This window comes from Lathyrus oleraceus, chromosome 7, assembly GCF_024323335.1.
Source record: "Lathyrus oleraceus cultivar Zhongwan6 chromosome 7, CAAS_Psat_ZW6_1.0, whole genome shotgun sequence".
Classification (NCBI taxonomy): Eukaryota; Viridiplantae; Streptophyta; class Magnoliopsida; order Fabales; family Fabaceae; genus Lathyrus; species Lathyrus oleraceus.
This window is the reverse complement of record NC_066585.1, coordinates 216047984-216067674: the sequence shown is the minus strand read 5'-3', so window position 1 is coordinate 216067674 and position 19691 is coordinate 216047984. Positions and strand designations below refer to the sequence as shown.

Genomic DNA, 19691 nt, shown 5'->3' with positions numbered 1-19691 from the left:
AATTCCTTTATATTGGGCCAAAACCATTCAAGGACATACCTCCAGCTAAATCCATGTTCATATAGAAGATTAAGTTGGACAAAATTCCAATAGATGAAAAGTTGAGACATAAAGATTACCATATTATTTCCAGATGTAGTCTGTGCAGGAATCATGAAGAAACTTCCTAACATTTCTTCTTCGACTTCCATTTTTCTATGAAATTCTACAAGTCCATCAACATCTCAAGTCCTCCTCAACATCTTGAAGACTGGTGGATAACTTGTAACTAACAGATCAAAGCAATGCTCTCTTATCCTTAAGGCTATAGTAAATTATATCATAAGCAACCTATGAGAAGTTGATGATTTCTCGACAAGTGTACTGATACTATCGAAGTAATAAAAAATATAAAATCCACAGGAACTGCCTCTAAACAAGACAAAATTTGAGCAATTTATAAAAACTAGTAAAAATGAGGGTTTTCGAGTTTTAGTGCGAAAAACAAATAAACGAGTAAACAATGTCACGAAAGCGATCAGGTTGTGTTATAGAATCCCCTATTCCTCTATTGTTGATGTTTGATGCTCTGTATGAATGATCTAATCACTATAACCTCACGGCGAATTAATAAAACCGTTATGACCGATCCCTCTTGAAATAACTCACTAACCATTATTCGGAGCTTTCTATCCCTAGTCCACCAACGTAAGCATGGTTAGGTGATGTCCATAACGTTAATTCTCTATGACACTACTTGGGGTCTCCTATCCCTATTCAACCAGCACAAGTACAACAATTGCCCTAGGTCCAATACATAGACTAATGGTCAGTATTCCTTATGTACCCAAAATCATATTAAAATAGTATATCACATAAAAAGCATTACGAATAAGAAGCAATTGAATAAGATTATAGATCTATAGGTTCATACAATGGTTAAATCAACATAAAGTCAAACAATTTAGAAATAGGTTCATCCTAACACAACCTAACCTAGAAGAATATAGCTACTCATAGTGAAATTAAAAATATCACAATTGATAGACAAAGATAACATAAGAAGTCCCTTGAAGAGATGACCTTCCAATGATATCAAATGCTCTAAAAATATTGACTTGTGCTCTCAAATTCGTGCATCAATCTCCCAAAATCGTAACCCTTGTCAACTTGCTGAAAATCCCCTTAAAAAGAGCTCAGAACAGATCAGAAAAGTTCCCATCACGCACATATAGATGCATCACGTGTGATGTAACTTATACATCTCTATTGCGCATGCGATGCCGCACGATGGTGCGTGTGATTATTCTAATAGTTGCTTTAAAAAAAACTCTTTTTCACTAAAATTTTCACTAAGTCTCATTCTTCCATACTTGGCTATTTTCCACTAATTTTTGGGTATTTCTTCTTCCTTTTGGATCATCTTTCGCTTGTTTTTCACCAATTCTTCGCCTATTTATATGCAACGATGAACTGTCATCACAACCCCAAACTTGAATACTTACTTGTCCTCAAGCAACTCATCTGTAACTACACATTTCAACAGACACAAGTCGTACAATAACAAATGAACATCACCGTATTTTTTTGTTACCTGACCATTGTTCAAGCTTCCAACTTCCATCCGGCAAATTCGGAAAACATCCTCAAACATTGATGAGTACTTAACTTGTCTCTCAACTCACTTTAACTCACTTTAACTCACTCAATGGATAAGGGTGATCTCTCAATCAACATGCAAATTCAATTATACTTAGCTTGATCATGTTCTTATAAGCTCATCATAGAAATCACAACACACACATTAGAGGTCTTTTCAGGTTGTAATTTGTCTTATGTTTGGGTAAGATATTTTTATGAAAGTAGGTTTAAATCTTTGGAGTTAGGTGTCTAGTTCTCCTTCTATCATCATACCTCTTTATTCCTTTTTGACGGTACTACAAATTTTTGGCCCTTCTTATACTATCATTCTTTTTTTTCTCATTTTTTTTAAAGAAGTGTCTTTTCCACTTCTTTTTTCTCATAAATTTTGAAATTTTTGGTCAATATTCTCTACTACCCCAACCCCAAACTTAAAACTTTGCTCACTTCCAAAATTTACCCCAAACTTAATATTTTTCATATATTTTAGGAACTATACTTCTACCTAACTCCAAAGAGAGGGTGAAAAGTAAATGTCTTTCAAGTAATATGGCTAATAATTTTAGGCTACGTCACCTAAAGAAAGGCTTAGGCTCAAAGTGGACCTCCTCACTTGTCCCTTCTAACCAACACCTTCCGTTCACATGTTCTTTTCCACCAAAATCACACCTAAGTGCTTGTACCTGGCTCACGTTAACTCTATCTAAGCTGCCTTCAATTAGCTTTTTATTCAACAATTCAATTTGAGTTAAAAGAGAAGTATGGGTATCAAAAGGTAACGTACCTTTAGGTGATCCCACAGTTTCCAACTTGACCGACCTTTCACTTTTCGCGCCGTGCTCATTCGTACACATATTCTCAATGAAGTCTTTTATTTGTGGTTCGATCATTTGACGGATAGTACCTCCCGTGGAAGCATCCAATAACATGTGAGTTTGACTCTTGAGGCCTTTGATGAAGTTTCACATCTGCTCCATATTATTCATGTTGTGATTAGGGCATCTATGCAACAAAAGTTTAAATCTCTCCCAAGCGTCATATAATGACTCAATTTCCTGCAAATCAAAATTAACAATTTCTGCTCGGCGCTCGGTAAACTGAGCAGTAGTAAAAAATATTTCAAGGAATTTATCCTCTAATTCCTTCCAAGTCCGTATTGTTCCATTTGGAAGGAAAAACAATCAATCTTTCGTCCTTCCAATCAGTGAGAATCCAAACAACCTCAATTTAACCTGGTCTTCAGTGACATCAATAGGTTTGCACATTGAAGTTGTTTCATAGAAGCGTGAAAGATGCGCCCATGGGTCTCTAATCGCGTTCAAGTCGAACGAATTTTCTCTTAAACCTGAAAGTACATAATTTTTAATATCAAAATTAACAGGGTATGCTGGTACAAACCCCATATTAACATGTCTTTCATCAGTTCGTTTACAGTAGTCCCCCGTAGTGAGGGGTTGTGCAGTTGCCATGACTTCCTCTTCAGAGTCAGAAGAACTTGATAATTGCTCTTTTTCTGGTATTCCTTCGTCCAGAGTTGCTTCTCTAACTACTTTTCTAAGAGCACATGTGCTTCTTTCAATTTTTGAATCAAATGGAATTAATGGTGATCCTGAACTGCGCATACACAAATAGAAAATAATTCAGTAACACTATGATAAACAATAAATTAAAACCAAAAATTAAAAAGACTAAAAAATAAAAAATAAAATAAATTGCACAAACGTCACCTTGTTGAAATATCAACAGTCCCTGGCAAAGACGTCAAAAATTTGATGACTTCTCAATAAACCGATATTGTCGAAGTAATATAAAAGATCGAATCCACAAGGACTACCTCCAAGCAAGACAAAATGTGTGCAATTTATAAAAACTAGTAAAAAGGGGGATTTTCGAATTTTAGTGCAAAAAATAAATAAATAAGTAAACAATGTCACGAAAGCGGCCAAGTTGTGTTGTAGAATCCCCTATTTCTCCATTGTTGATGTTTGATACCCTGTATGAATGATCTAATCACTATAACCTCACGACGAATTTACAAAACCGTTATGGATGATCCCTCACGAAATAACTTACTAACCAAAACTTAGAGTTTTCTATCCCTAATCCGCCAGCGTAAGCAGGGTTAGATGATGTCTAGAACGTTAATTCTCTATGCCACTACTCGTGGTCTCCTATCCCTATTCAACCAGCATAAGTACAACAATTTCCATAGGTCCAACACATAGACTAATGATCAGTATTCCTTATGTGCCCAAAATCAGATTAAAATAATATCTCACATAAAAAGCATTACGAACAAGAATCAATTTAATAAGATTATATATCAATAGGTTCATACAATGGTCAAATCAACATAGAATCCAACAATTTAGAAATAGGTTCATCCTAACATGACCTAACCTAGAAGAACTTAGCTACTCATAGTGGAATTAAAAATACCACTATTGATAGACAGAGATAACATAAGAAGTCCTTTGAAGAGATGACCTCCAATGACTTCAAATGCTATAAAAATATCCACTTGTGCTGTCAAGTTCATGCTTCAACCTCCCAAAATCGCAACCCTTGTTAGCTTGCTGAAAATCCCCTTAAAAAGAGCTCATAACGCGTCAGAAAAGCCCAGAAAAGTATCTATCATGCATATTATAAATGCATCGCGCGCGATGTAACTCATACATATTTATCATGCACGCAATGCCGCACGATGATACGCGTGATTATTCCAGTAGTTGCGTTAAAAAACACTTTTTTTCACTAAAATTTTCACTAAGTCCCATTCTTCCATACTTTGCTATTTTTCACTCATTCTTGGGTCTTTCTTCTTCCTTTTGGCTCATCTTCCGCTTGTTTTTCAGCAATTCTTCGCCTAATTATATGCAATGACAGACTGTCATCCGAAGTTAGAAATTTTGATAGGTTTAGAGATAAAGCTCCTTGTGCCACACAAATTATCAAAAAAACATAGTTGAACTCTTATTTGTTGGAAATAACTCCACAACCACTTCCTCTTCTTCTTTGGAAGACTTCAAAATTCTCGAAGATTTTTGTATTATTGTTAAACCTCGTAGAGCTCCTCAAATTAAATAAGTGTTTTGGCATCCTCCTTCTCCTGTCTGGTAAAAGTGTATTTGTGATGGCGCTTAAAATCATGACCTTCTCCCAGCTGGTGGTGGTGGAATCTGAAGGAGAATTGCGGTCCAAAACGCAGCGGAAATTAAAATTTTCTCCTTCAAAGATCCTTACGAATGGTCATGATCAGTGATAGAATATTTACCTCTTGTGATGATCGAAACCTTTGGTGCAGATCTCTTGTGACGATCAAAACCTTTGATGCAGATCCACGAAGCGATCACGAACGTTGAACGATGACAACGTCTCTACTCAGTCCACACGAACGGGTTCCTTCAATCTCAGTGCTAGCTGGTGCGAATGAAGGCTTTGAGTGAGAGAGAGAGTGAGAGAAAACGAAAATAATGCAACCGCCATCTTTTTTTTTGCTTCTGCATAAGGGTTCTATTTATAGAACCACTTGTGTGAGCTTCAAGTTAAAAAGCCCACTTAAATGTATTTTGGCCCATATCTTATAATATGCCCAAAATCACTTAAGCCCATGGTACCTTACCATATTTCGTATTCTACTCAAGTACACCGTACCTTACGATGTTCTATAATTCACTTAAGGGTACCGTACCTTACGATATTCCTTAGTTACTCTATCTCTCATCAATCCGTCCTTTGTGTGTGACCCTGTAGGTTTTCGTGACGTTGGCAATTATATTAAATCACACATTTAACATAATAAACAGTGAGCGGTGTAACACCCCGATAAAATATGATAATTATTTAATTTAAGTTAATAGTATATTTATTAATTTAATTAAATAATTGGAATATTATTGGATTATTATTATTGGAATAATTAAGTTGGAATATATATAAAGAGTTCCATTTGGTAAAAAGGGTTTTTTCACGTGAAAATCAGAGAAGCGACAGAAAGTGAGAAAAGGGCAAAGAGGAAGAGCAAGAGAACAAGGGTTGAAGAAGGGAAAAGCTTGAAGTTAAAGGATTTGCCGGATTAACTCAGGTAAGGGGGGTTTATCGTCGTTTAATGGGTATTATGGGTTAACATGTAATGGGTAGTAATAAGCCATTGAATTGACCCTAATTGGGATGAGGAATGCTGTAAATGGTGATGAATAAGTTATGTTAAAACTGTAATTGAATCTATATGTGGGTGAGTCGTAAATTTCTGGACGTGTAGCTTTTTACGGAGTTGAAATCGGAGGTCCGGAAGTCCTCCGACGGCGAGAAATGCGGGAAATCTGCATTCTGTTTTCGTGTTAGCGCAGGAACAACTTTCTGTTCTGCGTTAACCGGTTAACCCAGGGTGTTAACCGGTTAACACTATTATGATTTAGAAAAATTAATTTCTGTTCTGCGTTAACCGGTTAACACTGTTAAAAATTGCCAGAAAGCGTGTTCTGTGTTGCGTTAACCGGTTAACCCAGGGCGTTAACCGGTTAACACTGTTTGAAAGTGGAAAATTGATATTCAAATATTGTGTACATATTTGACGATTGGCCTATATTGGTGTATGATATAGTAGGGATCATTTCCCGTTGTTTTGAGCAGTATAGGTATTAGTAGAGTGTGCTAATACTGTGATTTATCATTTGGCATGACATGATATGATTCTGTGATAAATATGCTAATGATGTATGATGGTATGCAGAATGCTGTGAATATATCTATTATGTATGCAATTGTGGATGGACTGTTTATGGCTTAGAGTGTGAGCATATGTCCATTGTGGATTGTTGTTGATGTTGCATGCTAGGTGATTTAGCGTGCATAGCATGGCCTTTATGGTGGTAGCTAATTCCCATGGTGAGGAATTAGTGAGTTGTTTATGGCTTAGAGTGTGAGCATATGTCCATTGTGGATTGTTGTTGATGTTTGCATGCTAGGTGATTTAGCGTGCATAGCATGGCCTTTATGGTGGTAGCTAATTCCCATGGTGAGGAATTAGTGAGTGAGTCACTAGGTCTCAAATGAGTGGGACTAGTGAGCTTGGTAGCCGTATCTGGGTTTGATCGGTGAGGTTGAACTATGTGTTCACGAATAGGCGGTACCGCATGCATGGAGTCTCATTGCATAATGTATGTATGGCGTATAATATGAATGGATGTATTCCAATATTATACGTGTGTTTTGTGTTGGGTTGAGTATGATTATGATTTTGAGTTGATGTTGCCGTTGCTGAATGTGTGATCTGATTTGGGTGATGAAATGTGTTAAATTACTTAGCATTACATGATATTTTATAATGCTTATTATATCGATTGAGGAACTCACCCTTACAACTATGTTTCAGGTAACGAGCAGTGATTGAGTAGAAGCTAGTGCTTGAAGTCTAGTGTAGTTCCTTAGTGGGTCATGCTCTGGTATATGTAACATCGGGACGGGATGTTTTACCTTGTTTTCATTTGGTTGTTGAATAATTTTACATGTAATGTGTTACATGGTTTGCATATCCGCTGCGAATTGTGCAATATTTTATTTTGATTATTAAATGAGCATGACAAACTACTTTGGTGAATGGTGTGAAGTGTCAAGTGTGACACCCTTAAATTGCATATCTACTCTGATTTATATTTTGTTGAATTAATTATTTATTGGGGTATTTTAGAAGGGTGTTACATTAGTGGTATCAGAGCATAGTCGGTCGAGTCGAGTCGTAATTATTCTGTTTCCCTGTACGTGATAGGTGTTGTGTAACCCTATCAGTACTTATTGTTTTAGCCTGTTGGGTTTTCAGAATAGAGATGGCTGGAAGAGGTAGAGATGATGCTGCGCTTGCTGAGGCTCTGGGTATGCTAGCTGGAGTACTTGGAGGGAATCCGAATGTTGTGGGATTGGGAGCTGCTCGTCAACTGAGTGAGTTCCAGAAGAACAATCCTCCAATGTTCAAGGGAGCATACGATCCAGATGGTGCTCAGAAGTGGTTGAAGGAGATCGAGAGGATCTTCCGAGTGACTGAGTGTGCCGATAACCAGAAGGTCAGGTTCGGTACGCATATGCTGTCAGAGGAAGCAGATGATTGGTGGGTTGCTACCCGCACTGAGTTGGAAGCTGCTGGGAGTGCTGAGATCACTTGGGCGGTGTTCAGAGAGAGATTCCTGAGAAAGTACTTTCCAGAGGATGTCAGAGGAAAGAAAGAGATAGAGTTCTTAGAATTGAAGCAGGGCAACCGGTCTGTTACTGAGTATGCTGCTAAGTTCACAGAGCTGTCGAAGTATTACACTCCCTATGATGAGGCTACTGGGGAATTTTCAAAATGTGTGAAGTTTGAGAACGGGTTACGTCCCGAGATCAAGCAGGCTATTGGGTATCAGCGGATCAGAGTGTTTTCTGACCTGGTTGACTGTTGCAGAATTTTTGAACAGGATACCAAGGCCAGAGCGGAGAGCTATCAGCAGAGGGTTGATAGGAAAGGAAAGAATCAGAATGATCGTGGAAAACCGTATGCAGCTGGCAAAGGTTTCCAGAGACAGAGTGGGATGAAGAGACCTAGTGGAGGAGACTCCAGTGCCCCTGCTAAGTGTTACAGATGTGGTCAGGCTGGACATCGTATCCATGAGTGTACCAGTGCTGAGAAGAAGTGTTTCAAGTGTGGAAAAGGTGGTCACTTGGCTGCAGAGTGCCGGTTGAAGACTATGACTTGTTTCAACTGTGGAGAGGTGGGTCATATCAGTCCACAGTGTCCTAAGCCGAAGAAAGAGAGCCAGTCGGGAGGCAAGGTCTTTGCTTTATCGGGTTCTGAGACTTCTGCAGATGATCGTTTGATCCGAGGTACGTGTTATATTAATAGCTTTCCTCTTGTAGCTATTATTGACACAGGTGCGACCCATTCCTTTATATCTTTGGATTGTGCTGTGAAACTTAAATTAGAGATATCTGAGATGCATGGGAGTATGGTGATTGATACTCCTGCGAAGGGTTCAGTGACTACTACTTCAGTTTGTTTGAATTGTCCTTTGAGTATTTTTGGTAGAAACTTTGGGATGGACCTCGTGTGTCTTCCACTAGTGCAGATTGATGTTATCCTGGGTATGAACTGGTTGGTGTTTAACCGAGTTTATATCAACTGTTTTGATAAGACTGTGATCTTTCCTGAGATTGAGGAAGGAAAGAGTTTGTTTCTATCAGCAAGGCAGGTGAATGAGGCAGTAGCAGATGGGGCAGAGTTGTTTATGCTGTTGGCGACTTTGGAGGCTAAAGATAAATTGGTGATTTGCGATCTAGCCGTAGTGTGTGATTTTCCTGATGTGTTTCCTGAAGAAGTGAATGAGTTACCGCCAGAGCGTGAAGTTGAGTTCTCGATTGATTTAGTACCTGGTACTAGGCCGATATCGATGGCTCCGTACCGTATGTCTGCTGTTGAGTTAACTGAATTGAAGAGTCAGCTGGAAGATCAGTTGGATAAGAAATTTATTCGTCCGAGTGTGTCACCGTGGGGCGCACCAGTGTTATTGGTTAAGAAGAAAGAAGGTACTATGAGGTTGTGTGTGGACTACAGGCAACTGAATAAAGTGACGATCAAGAATCGATATCCTTTGCCGAGGATTGATGATTTGATGGATCAGTTGGTTGGTGCGAGTGTGTTCAGCAAAATAGATTTGAGATCAGGGTATCATCAGATACGTGTGAAAACTGAGGATATTCAGAAGACTGCTTTCAGAACAAGGTATGGACATTACGAGTATTCTGTAATGCCTTTTGGTGTGACTAATGCGCCTGGGGTATTTATGGAGTATATGAATAGGATTTTCCATCCGTACCTAGACAAGTTTGTTGTGGTGTTTATTGACGATATTTTGGTGTATTCGAAATCTGAAGAAGAGCATGCTGAACATTTGAGAGTGGTTTTAGGAGTTTTACGAGAAAAGAAGTTATTTGCTAAACTGTCTAAGTGTGAATTTTGGTTAGAAGAGGTTAGTTTTCTTGGTCATGTGATTTCAAGAGGTGGTATTGCTGTTGATCCTTCTAAGATAGAAGCGGTATCTAAGTGGGAAGCTCCGAAGTCAGTTTCTGAGATAAGGAGTTTTCTTGGACTTGCAGGTTATTATAGGAAATTCATTGAGGGATTTTCTAAGTTGGCGTTACCGTTGACGATGTTGACTAGAAAGGGGAAAGCGTTTGTTTGGGATTCAAAATGTGAAGAAGGTTTCCAAGAGTTAAAGAGAAGGTTAACTACTGCTCCTATTCTGATATTACCAAGTCCATCGGAACCATATGAGGTTTACTGTGATGCTTCATTGTTGGATTTGGGTGGTGTTTTGATGCAGAATAAGCAGGTTGTAGCTTATGCTTTGAGACAACTGAAGGTTCATGAGAGGAACTATCCAACACACGATTTAGAGTTGGCAGCTGTGGTATTTGTTCTGAAGTTATGGAGGCATTACTTGTACGGGTCAAGATTTGAGGTTTTCAGTGACCATAAAAGTTTAAAGTATTTGTTTGATCAGAAAGAGCTGAATATGAGACAGAGGAGATGGTTAGAGTTTCTGAAGGATTATGACTTTGGTTTGAATTACCATCCGGGTAAAGCAAACGTAGTGGCTGATGCATTGAGTCGGAAATCATTGCATATGTCTACGTTAATGATTAAGGAATTGGATTTAATTGAGCAGTTTAGAGACTTGAGTTTGGTGTGTGAGAGTACTCACAATAGTGTTAAATTGGGAATGTTGAAGTTAACGAGTGGTATTCTGGATGAGATTAGAGAGGGTCAGAAATCCGATGTGCTTTTGGTTGATAAGTTGACTCTAGTGAATCAAGGTCAAGGTGGTGAATTCAGAGTTGATGAGAATGGTGTTTTGAAATTTGGTAATCGGGTGTGTATTCCGGATGTTACCGAACTTAAGAAGAGTATTCTTGAGGAAGGACATCGTAGTGGCCTGAGTATTCATCCTGGGGCTACGAAGATGTATCATGATTTGAAAAAGTTATTTTGGTGGCCGGGAATGAAAAGAGAAATTGCGAGTTTTGTTTATTCTTGTTTGACTTGTCAGAAGTCAAAGATTGAGCATCAGAAGCCGTCTGGGCTAATGCAACCGTTGGCTATTCCAGAGTGGAAGTGGGATAGTATCAGTATGGATTTTGTTTCTGGTTTACCGAGGACAATTAAGAATTTTGAAGCTATTTGGGTGATTGTTGACAGATTGACAAAATCGGCTCATTTTATTCCGATCAGAATGGATTATCCGTTAGAGAGATTAGCTGAGTTGTATATTGAGAAAATTGTAAGTTTGCATGGTATTCCGTCGAGTATTGTTTCGGACAGAGATCCTAGATTTACATCGAAGTTCTGGGAAGGTTTGCAGAGGGCTTTGGGAACTAAGCTGAGATTGAGTTCTGCATATCATCCGCAGACTGATGGTCAGACTGAGAGGACGATTCAGTCACTGGAGGATCTTTTGAGGGCTTGTGTTTGGAAAAAGGAGGTGCTTGGGATTGTTATTTACCTTTGATTGAGTTTACCTACAACAATAGTTTTCATTCGAGCATTGGTATGGCACCGTTTGAAGCTTTGTATGGTAGGAGATGTCGGACACCTTTATGTTGGTATGAGTCCGGTGAGAGTGCTGTGGTTGGACCGGAGATTGTTCAACAAACTACGGAAAAGATTAAGATAATTCAGGAGAAGATGAGGATTGCTCAGAGTCGTCAGAAGAGTTATCACGACAAGAGGAGGAAGTCACTTGAGTTTCAAGAGGGAGATCATGTGTTTCTTCGTGTTACTCCGATAACTGGGGTTGGTCGAGCTTTGAAGTCGAAGAAGTTGACACCTCGATTTATTGGTCCTTATCAGATTTTGGAGAGGATAGGGGAGGTAGCCTATCGTATCGCTTTACCGCCGTCACTTGCGAATTTGCATGAGGTTTTTCATGTGTCTCAGTTGAGGAGGTACATTCCTGATCCGTCGCATGTGGTCAAAGTAGATGATGTACAGGTGAGAGATAACCTGACTGTTGAAACATCACCTATGAGGATCGAGGATCGAGAGTTGAAGCAGTTGCGGGGTAAAGAGATTGCTTTGGTAAAGGTAGCTTGGGGAGGACCAGCAGGTGGCAATGTGACTTGGGAACTTGAGAGTCAGATGAAGGAGTCTTATCCAGAGTTATTCGCTTGAGGTATGTTTTCAAGTCGAAAACTCTTTTAGTGGGGGAGAGTTGTAACACCCCGATAAAATATGATAATTATTTAATTTAAGTTAATAGTATATTTATTAATTTAATTAAATAATTGGAATATTATTGGATTATTATTATTGGAATAATTAAGTTGGAATATATATAAAGAGTTCCATTTGGTAAAAAGGGTTTTTTCACGTGAAAACCAGAGAAGCGACAGAAAGTGAGAAAAGGGCAAAGAGGAAGAGCAAGAGAACAAGGGTTGAAGAAGGGAAAAGCTTGAAGTTAAAGGATTTGCCGGATTAACTCAGGTAAGGGGGGTTTATCGTCGTTTAATGGGTATTATGGGTTAACATGTAATGGGTAGTAATAAGCCATTGAATTGACCCTAATTGGGATGAGGAATGCTGTAAATGGTGATGAATAAGTTATGTTAAAACTGTAATTGAATCTATATGTGGGTGAGTCGTAAATTTCTGGACGTGTAGCTTTTTACGGAATTGAAATCGGAGGTCCGGAAGTCCTCCGACGGCGAGAAATGCGGGAAATCTGCATTCTGTTTTCGTGTTAGCGCAGGAACAACTTTATGTTCTGCGTTAACCAGTTAACACTGTTATGATTTAGAAAAATTAATTTCTGTTCTGCGTTAACCGGTTAACCCAGGGTGTTAACCGGTTAACACTGTTAAAAATTGCCAGAAAGCGTGTTCTGTGTTGCGTTAACCGGTTAACCCAGGGCGTTAACCGGTTAACACTGTTTGAAAGTGGAAAATTGATATTCAAATATTGTGTACATATTTGACGATTGGCCTATATTGGTGTATGATATAGTAGGGATCATTTCCCGTTGTTTTGAGCAGTATAGGTATTAGTAGAGTGTGCTAATACTGTGATTTATCATTTGGCATGACATGATATGATTCTGTGATAAATATGCTGATGATGTATGATGGTATGCAGAATGCTGTGAATATATCTATTATGTATGCAATTGTGGATGGACTGTTTATGGCTTAGAGTGTGAGCATATGTCCATTGTGGATTGTTGTTGATGTTGCATGCTAGGTGATTTAGCGTGCATAGCATGGCCTTTATGGTGGTAGCTAATTCCCATGGTGAGGAATTAGTGAGTTGTTTATGGCTTAGAGTGTGAGCATATGTCCATTGTGGATTGTTGTTGATGTTTGCATGCTAGGTGATTTAGCGTGCATAGCATGGCCTTTATGGTGGTAGCTAATTCCCATGGTGAGGAATTAGTGAGTGAGTCACTAGGTCTCAAATGAGTGGGATTAGTGAGCTTGGTAGCCGTATCTGGGTTTGATCGGTGAGGTTGAACTATGTGTTCACGAATAGTCGGTACCGCATGCATGGAGTCTCATTGCATAATGTATGTATGGCGTATAATATGAATGGATGTATTCCAATATTATACGTGTGTTTTGTGTTGGGTTGAGTATGATTATGATTTTGAGTTGATGTTGCCGTTGCTGAATGTGTGATCTGATTTGGGTGATGAAATGTGTTAAATTACTTTGCATTACATGATATTTTATAATGCTTATTATATCGATTGAGGAACTCACCCTTACAACTATGTTTCAGGTAACGAGCAGTGATTGAGTAGAAGCTAGTGCTTGAAGTCTAGTGTAGTTCCTTAGTGGGTCATGCTCTGGTATATGTAACATCGGGACGGGATGTTTTACCTTGTTTTCATTTGGTTGTTGAATAATTTTACATGTAATGTGTTACATGGTTTGCATATCCGCTGCGAATTGTGCAATATTTTATTTTGATTATTAAATGAGCATGACAAACTACTTTGGTGAATGGTGTGAAGTGTCAAGTGTGACACCCTTAAATTGCATATCTACTCTGATTTATATTTTTTTGAATTAATTATTTATTGGGGTATTTTAGAAGGGTGTTACAAGCGGTATCTAGCAACACATCACTGCTACCCAAGACACGAAAATGTCATGTGATCTGACAATTCCTTCTGTGATAATACTTATGTGTATAATTACCCTTTTGCCCTTATGTCTATATTGAACACAAGGTATAGACCGTGTCATCCTTGTCCAGTTCAATATTGGGCCCATAGACATTTATCCTGTTATGCAGGATGGGCAAATTCCATCTAGGACACTCATGTCCCTCAACATGCTTTGTGGAGTACCCATCAACTGTCTTTATGGTTATCCAGTTACGGACAACGTTGGATCAGCAATAAAGCACTCGACTCTACATCTAGGATCCATAGTGGTTTCAGGTCGAAGAGTGGTATACACTATTATCACCATGAGAATAACTTATGACACTTTGCATAACTTTCTATATAGTATTCTCATAGCGGGTCAATCCGGTATAAATATTACTCCTAATATTCATACCTATGTTTAAGACTTGATAACTCTTTATCCATGATCCATGAGATGTGATCATCAGTCTACAAACATAATAGTCTTAATGCTTTAATGTTATCCCACTTCACACTAAAGCTCGACTACGGATACTTTAAGAATAGTGTCCTTATGTTTAATGCGTTCTCATGATTAAGTCACACTTAATACATCAAACGGACTATCTACTCCAGGGACTTTATTAATCAACCATAATAAAGAGAATGCCTTTTATTATTCGATACAAGTACCAAAATGTATTGGCCTCTAGGGCTTACACCAACAGAATCTTCTGTAACAACCATAATAATTTTATTCTTGCTTTCACGAATAAGGTGCAATGGCCCCCCTCCTACCTCACATAGTTCAAAGCGGTCATCATGGCCATGAAATTGCAAGGGATAGAGGTTGGTCCAAATTTCGGATTGAAACGGATTCAGCCATTGTTGCTCACATTTTTCACAAGAATTCTTTATTGCCTTGGAAAATCAAACAATGGTTTAGTTTTATTTCTTACTTTGCACACAAACATCTTTTCATATCTCAAATCTATCGAGAAAGGAACTCTTGTGCTTATTTGGTAGCTAACTGGATCTCACTTGAATCCATTCTTCTATGAGCATAAAGAAGGATTTTTACAAAATAGAGAATTTCTTAAAGCACCCTAGATCTTTCTATTACGCCACATGAATTTCCACAAATGCCTCCCGTTTTCGGTGGTGCATCTTCGGACGCACCTCTTGCACACTCAAGTAAGATCATTCTGAGAGGTGCCCTATATGTTGGGTAATTTTTATTTCGAAGATGAATCTCCAGAATATTTTAAGAAAGACCTTAATTATTTAACAATTCAATAGATATTCTTGAGATGCATCTCCGAAATTATGGGCGGCATTTTAAAATTTACACCACATTTGCATGTCAGATATTTCCGGAGATGCATCTTCAGAAATATCTGATAAAAGAACCAGCTGCATGATCACACATGCATTGTTGACATAGTTGATTTTCAACCAAACCCTTCAGCCATTGTTATATATTCACCTTTTGTTCATATTTTGTCTTTATGCATTTTTTATCTTCCCCATGATAACAATTGTGTTTTTGTCAATGAAAAAATAGATTTTGTTTTAGTGTTATGTTTTGAAACTGATTCAGAACAAATTCTGGAGATGTATCTCCGAAATAAGATAATAGGGTGCAGTTCCGGAGATATATCTCCGAAATAAATATTCCAGTTAATGAGTGATCCATATTAATCTTTGCCTTCTATAAATTTAGGTGCTTTTATTTTATATTTTACACAAACTGAAAATGTCTCAAATGTCACAAATACATCCATTGGTAAGTCGCAAATGTCTCATTCTCTAGCTCTACTCCCGGGAGAACGTTTAAGCTCACTGATTTCACCTCTCTCGAAGATATCAAAGACGAAATCCACCATCTCCTACCTTATGGAGACAAACGAAGGATTGTGAAGCTCGAGTACCGTTCACCGTCTATTAACAACAGAGGGAAGATTGAGTTCAACAAATTTGAACTCAAGACGCAAGCCAGTGTTAGAGCTATGTGGAATACGTATTTCCATTTCGAAACAAAAGTCCTGCTCGAGTTGGAAGCGACACTACAAAGATCGATCGAAGATATGCAAGCGTCCATCGGGATATTGAAATGTAATATTGTAGTTTATGTTGAAATCATCATTGTAATATTTATTTCATGTTATGAATGTCAATTTCATTTTGAAAAATTAATTTTCTATTGATTCTGGTACTGGTGTGTCTCTCCAAAAATGTATCTACAAAATCATTCCGAAGATACATCTCAGAATAAAGTAAAAAAAGAAAAAAGATGTATAACATAATGATCTTTATTGAATGTTGTGCTAAAGTACGTTCGAAAATTTATCTAAGAAATCAGAGAGCATTTATAAAAATTCACATGATACATTATAAACATAATTCTGAATTAAAAATGCCTTCTTTAAAAATTTTGCTCTATATTTGAGCCCCCTCCTTAATGATTCTTTTTGCTTACTATATAAGACTTCTATTTATAAAAAAAATATTTTCTCAAAAAATACATGCTTCGGATTTATGACTAATGACAAATACAACTTTTTTGTATGATCAAATTAGAGATGATATTGGGTACTTACAAACACAAAATGACATGTATATTTCCCTTGAATAAAAATGTATCAGCAAGTTTTTACAACAATCACAGTGAAGGTCAAAATCAATCAGCTCCAACTAAACTTCTCAAGTGCAACACCATAAATAAAATGATGTTAAACTATAAATTAATATCTTATTAAGCCAAGATGCATGTAAAAATTGTATATCAGTATCCATATTGGATTTAGAATAAAAGTGAAAATGCCTACTACTTTTACACATTCGCACATAAATTTTACAAGGTTCAAATACATGCAGGCCAGTGACTATAAAAAAACACATACGCCCAGCAGATCATGTTTACAAAATACATAAGAAATAAATTAACTGAAAAGATGTATGTTATTATAAAACAAATAGCAATCAGTCTCTTGCTGAAGTTTTCTAACCACCAACTGCAGACAGGAATTTCCTCTTGCTTACTGGTTCCTCGTGCAATACTACCACATCACTCACTTTCTCCAACAAATCCTCCAACTTGTCCACGCCAAATTGCTGATATTCCAACTGTTTCTTGTATCGTTGCTTGTACACAGCTTCGAAACAACTTAGAAGTATCCGACAGGAGTAGCTGACAAGAATTTCCTGCAGTTCGCACTTAAAGTGCTCAAGAACACGCCCATCAATTTGGCATCTGGCTGCTCTCCCCTTATTACGCTTTCCTGTAAAATTTCTTCCATCGTGTTCTTCTACGACTACTCTTTCTTCATCTGACAATTCATCTGAAGAGCAGCCGCCGATGACAGCATTTGTAGTAGTCTCTTCCAGTGTCCCTTTTCCCTTTTTATCTCTTTTTGCAAGAGACAGCGGAGGAGCGCTTGTGCCTCCCTTCTTGTTTCTGAGAGACACAAATCTGCGAGCCCCTTTCCCTTCCACAGAAATGGCATCGTCCATTTTTTTGAAAAGATCGATCAACTTAAATGCTCCATATTCAGATATAAAAAGTGGCTTACTGTAAAGTTTCTGGTACTCTGCTGGCACTCGGACCAGGGGCAGGCTTCCGCCAGATAGTTCGAGCAACCTTATTAACTGACCCTTGAGACCATTTAAATCTCCAGGCTGTACCCATACCTGGCATTCAGTATTGTCGCTAGAAGGCATAGGTCCTCCAGCAACATCATTCAATCCAGATGGAAGGCTATATGATCTCGTAGATGTTGGCAAGTAAGACATGTGTGGTGGGTTATATTCAGATAGAGATTGTGATACCAGAGAAAACTCTCTTGAGTTGTAATAGCTCTGTGACATCCCTCTATAAACTATCGCTTCCTCTTCATTTTGTCCATCCGCACTATCATTGATATGACATCCCATCAAATATCCAGCAAGCTCAACTGAACTTCCACGAGGTTGCACCAATAACTTTGAGGGAGGGACAAAACCTTCTCCACGAGCTACAACAGGCCAGTCCCAGACAAATTTACCAGCATTGCATAAGGCAGATGAAACACCAACCCCAGCAGGGATGACAAGAATGACAGTGTATCCCCGTTGACCAAGAATATGGAGCGCTGGAGCAAAATCAACATCTCCAGAGATTAGCATGATAGAGGACGGTGGAGGATTGTCAAGAGCAAATAAGAACATGTCAACCAAAATCGCTTTGTCAGCAGCATCTTTTCTCCCATTGGGAACATCAATGAGTTTAACACCAGTTCTCTGACAGCCCTCTCTTAGTCGCCTGGGGAAAGCGTTGAAATCCCCGTAAGCAGAAAACATCATAACAACTCCTTTAATTACCGGGTGCACTTGCAGAGCCATTCTTATATTACCAGCTACATCTTCTGGGCGTACATCACTCGGAACAGGACAATTTTCAATATCCCAAAGGATAGAAACTGGGCCATCTAAAGAGCTACGGTGTTGCTGGCTTAAAGGACACTGAATTATGCTTGCATTCGATTCAGTAATATTTTGTCCCTTCTGCTCCGAGGAGTCTTCGGACATCGTCGGTGTAAATCTGCTACTTGAGTTAGCCATCAGTGTACTAGAAAACCAGAACTTCCTGCACACAATGAGTGAGACATCATTAAACAAAACAAAATCTCAGAAACATGTTTTACAACAAAGCGAGAAGGAAATACAAGACCCAAAACAGACTTAACAATTACACCATAAATATTAAAAACAAGACCTGCATAACTATATAAGATATGTCTTTTTTCTACCAATCACACAAAGGTTAAGAATGTTAAAAAAAAGCTATCAAGCATTAACACAAGCTACCAAATTATAATTAGAACCACTAGATCAATAATCAGAGCTGATGCAAGCTATCAACACACACAATGAATTTCAAACATCAATTCACATATGTTCATCGCTTATTGATGTACCCTTTATGATTGAAATATGACAGAACTCCAAAAGAAATTCCCAATACTCACCCATATATTGAATCAAGAGTCCAAAATCACATCAAGTCCAAGATTAACAGCCCAAATCAAAAGAAACATACTTTATGCAACATCTAACAGTTATCTTTACAACAAAGCAATCAAAACAAGTATCTGGTAAAAAAAAATTCAAGTTCCACAAAACTAGGTCTAGCAAGGTAAAAATTTAGAGCAGATGAATTTAAACAGAAAAGACCAATTTACACTCATCTAATCAAGAACCAATCGGAGCAACAACAACAACAAAATCATATTTTTTCTTGTAAAAAGCAGAGAACTGAAAACCCAAAATCTGAAACCAAACCTTATGTATAATAAATAAGGAAGTAGCAATAATTAATGGAGAATCAAATACGATGATGGTCGAGACGCATATGAATCCGTGATTGAGGTTTTATCCTGTAAGAAGAAGCAAGTGAATGATCAAATCCCGAAGAACATTACCGTACAAGAAACGCGTGATTATTTAACTATGGGAGAGAGAAAGAAAGAACCTGGTGTGGGTGTAATTTCGAAGAAACAAGATTTAGGACAGAGGTTGGGTTAGGTCGGTGAGTTATTTTATTAGGGATGAGAGTGGAGATGGTAAATAGTGTGGTGAGGTGAGATGACTTCAATACTAAGGAATTTTTTATTTATAACTTTTTTTTTTATGGTTATTGGTTTTAATGGTTTAACCAAATGAATCAGCCCGTTTTATTGTACTTAACTATCTCATTATTGACATGATGGGGGATTTTTCGACAAAATAAATTTTTGTGGATTTTTCGACAAAATAAATTTTTGTGGCTTCTAAGTTATTATTGAAGCTTGACTAAATATTTTGAAAGGATGAATGTTAATGAAGCAAGAGCGAAAAGGAGTTGTGATGCGGGGGCATAGAAGAGTGTACTACGTTGCATTG

General features: G+C 37.9%; 1 protein-coding gene across 2 annotated transcripts; it reads right to left on the bottom strand.

Moving 5' to 3' along the window:
• Positions 1-16581: 16581 nt before the first annotated feature.
• On the bottom strand, positions 16582-19463 carry LOC127101199 (uncharacterized). 2 transcript variants are annotated; one of them, XM_051038544.1, is made up of 3 exons: positions 19282-19463; positions 19092-19186; positions 16582-18396 (listed from the first exon to the last, which is right to left on the bottom strand). In XM_051038544.1, the coding sequence occupies exon 3, from the start codon at positions 18369-18371 to the stop codon at positions 16776-16778; it is 1596 nt and encodes a 531-aa protein (XP_050894501.1). In that variant the 5' UTR covers positions 18372-18396; positions 19092-19186; positions 19282-19463; the 3' UTR covers positions 16582-16775. The 2 variants fall into 2 exon arrangements, with proteins under 2 accessions (XP_050894501.1, XP_050894500.1); XM_051038543.1 differs by having other exon boundaries at positions 19092-19391.
• Positions 19464-19691: the final 228 nt, after the last annotated feature.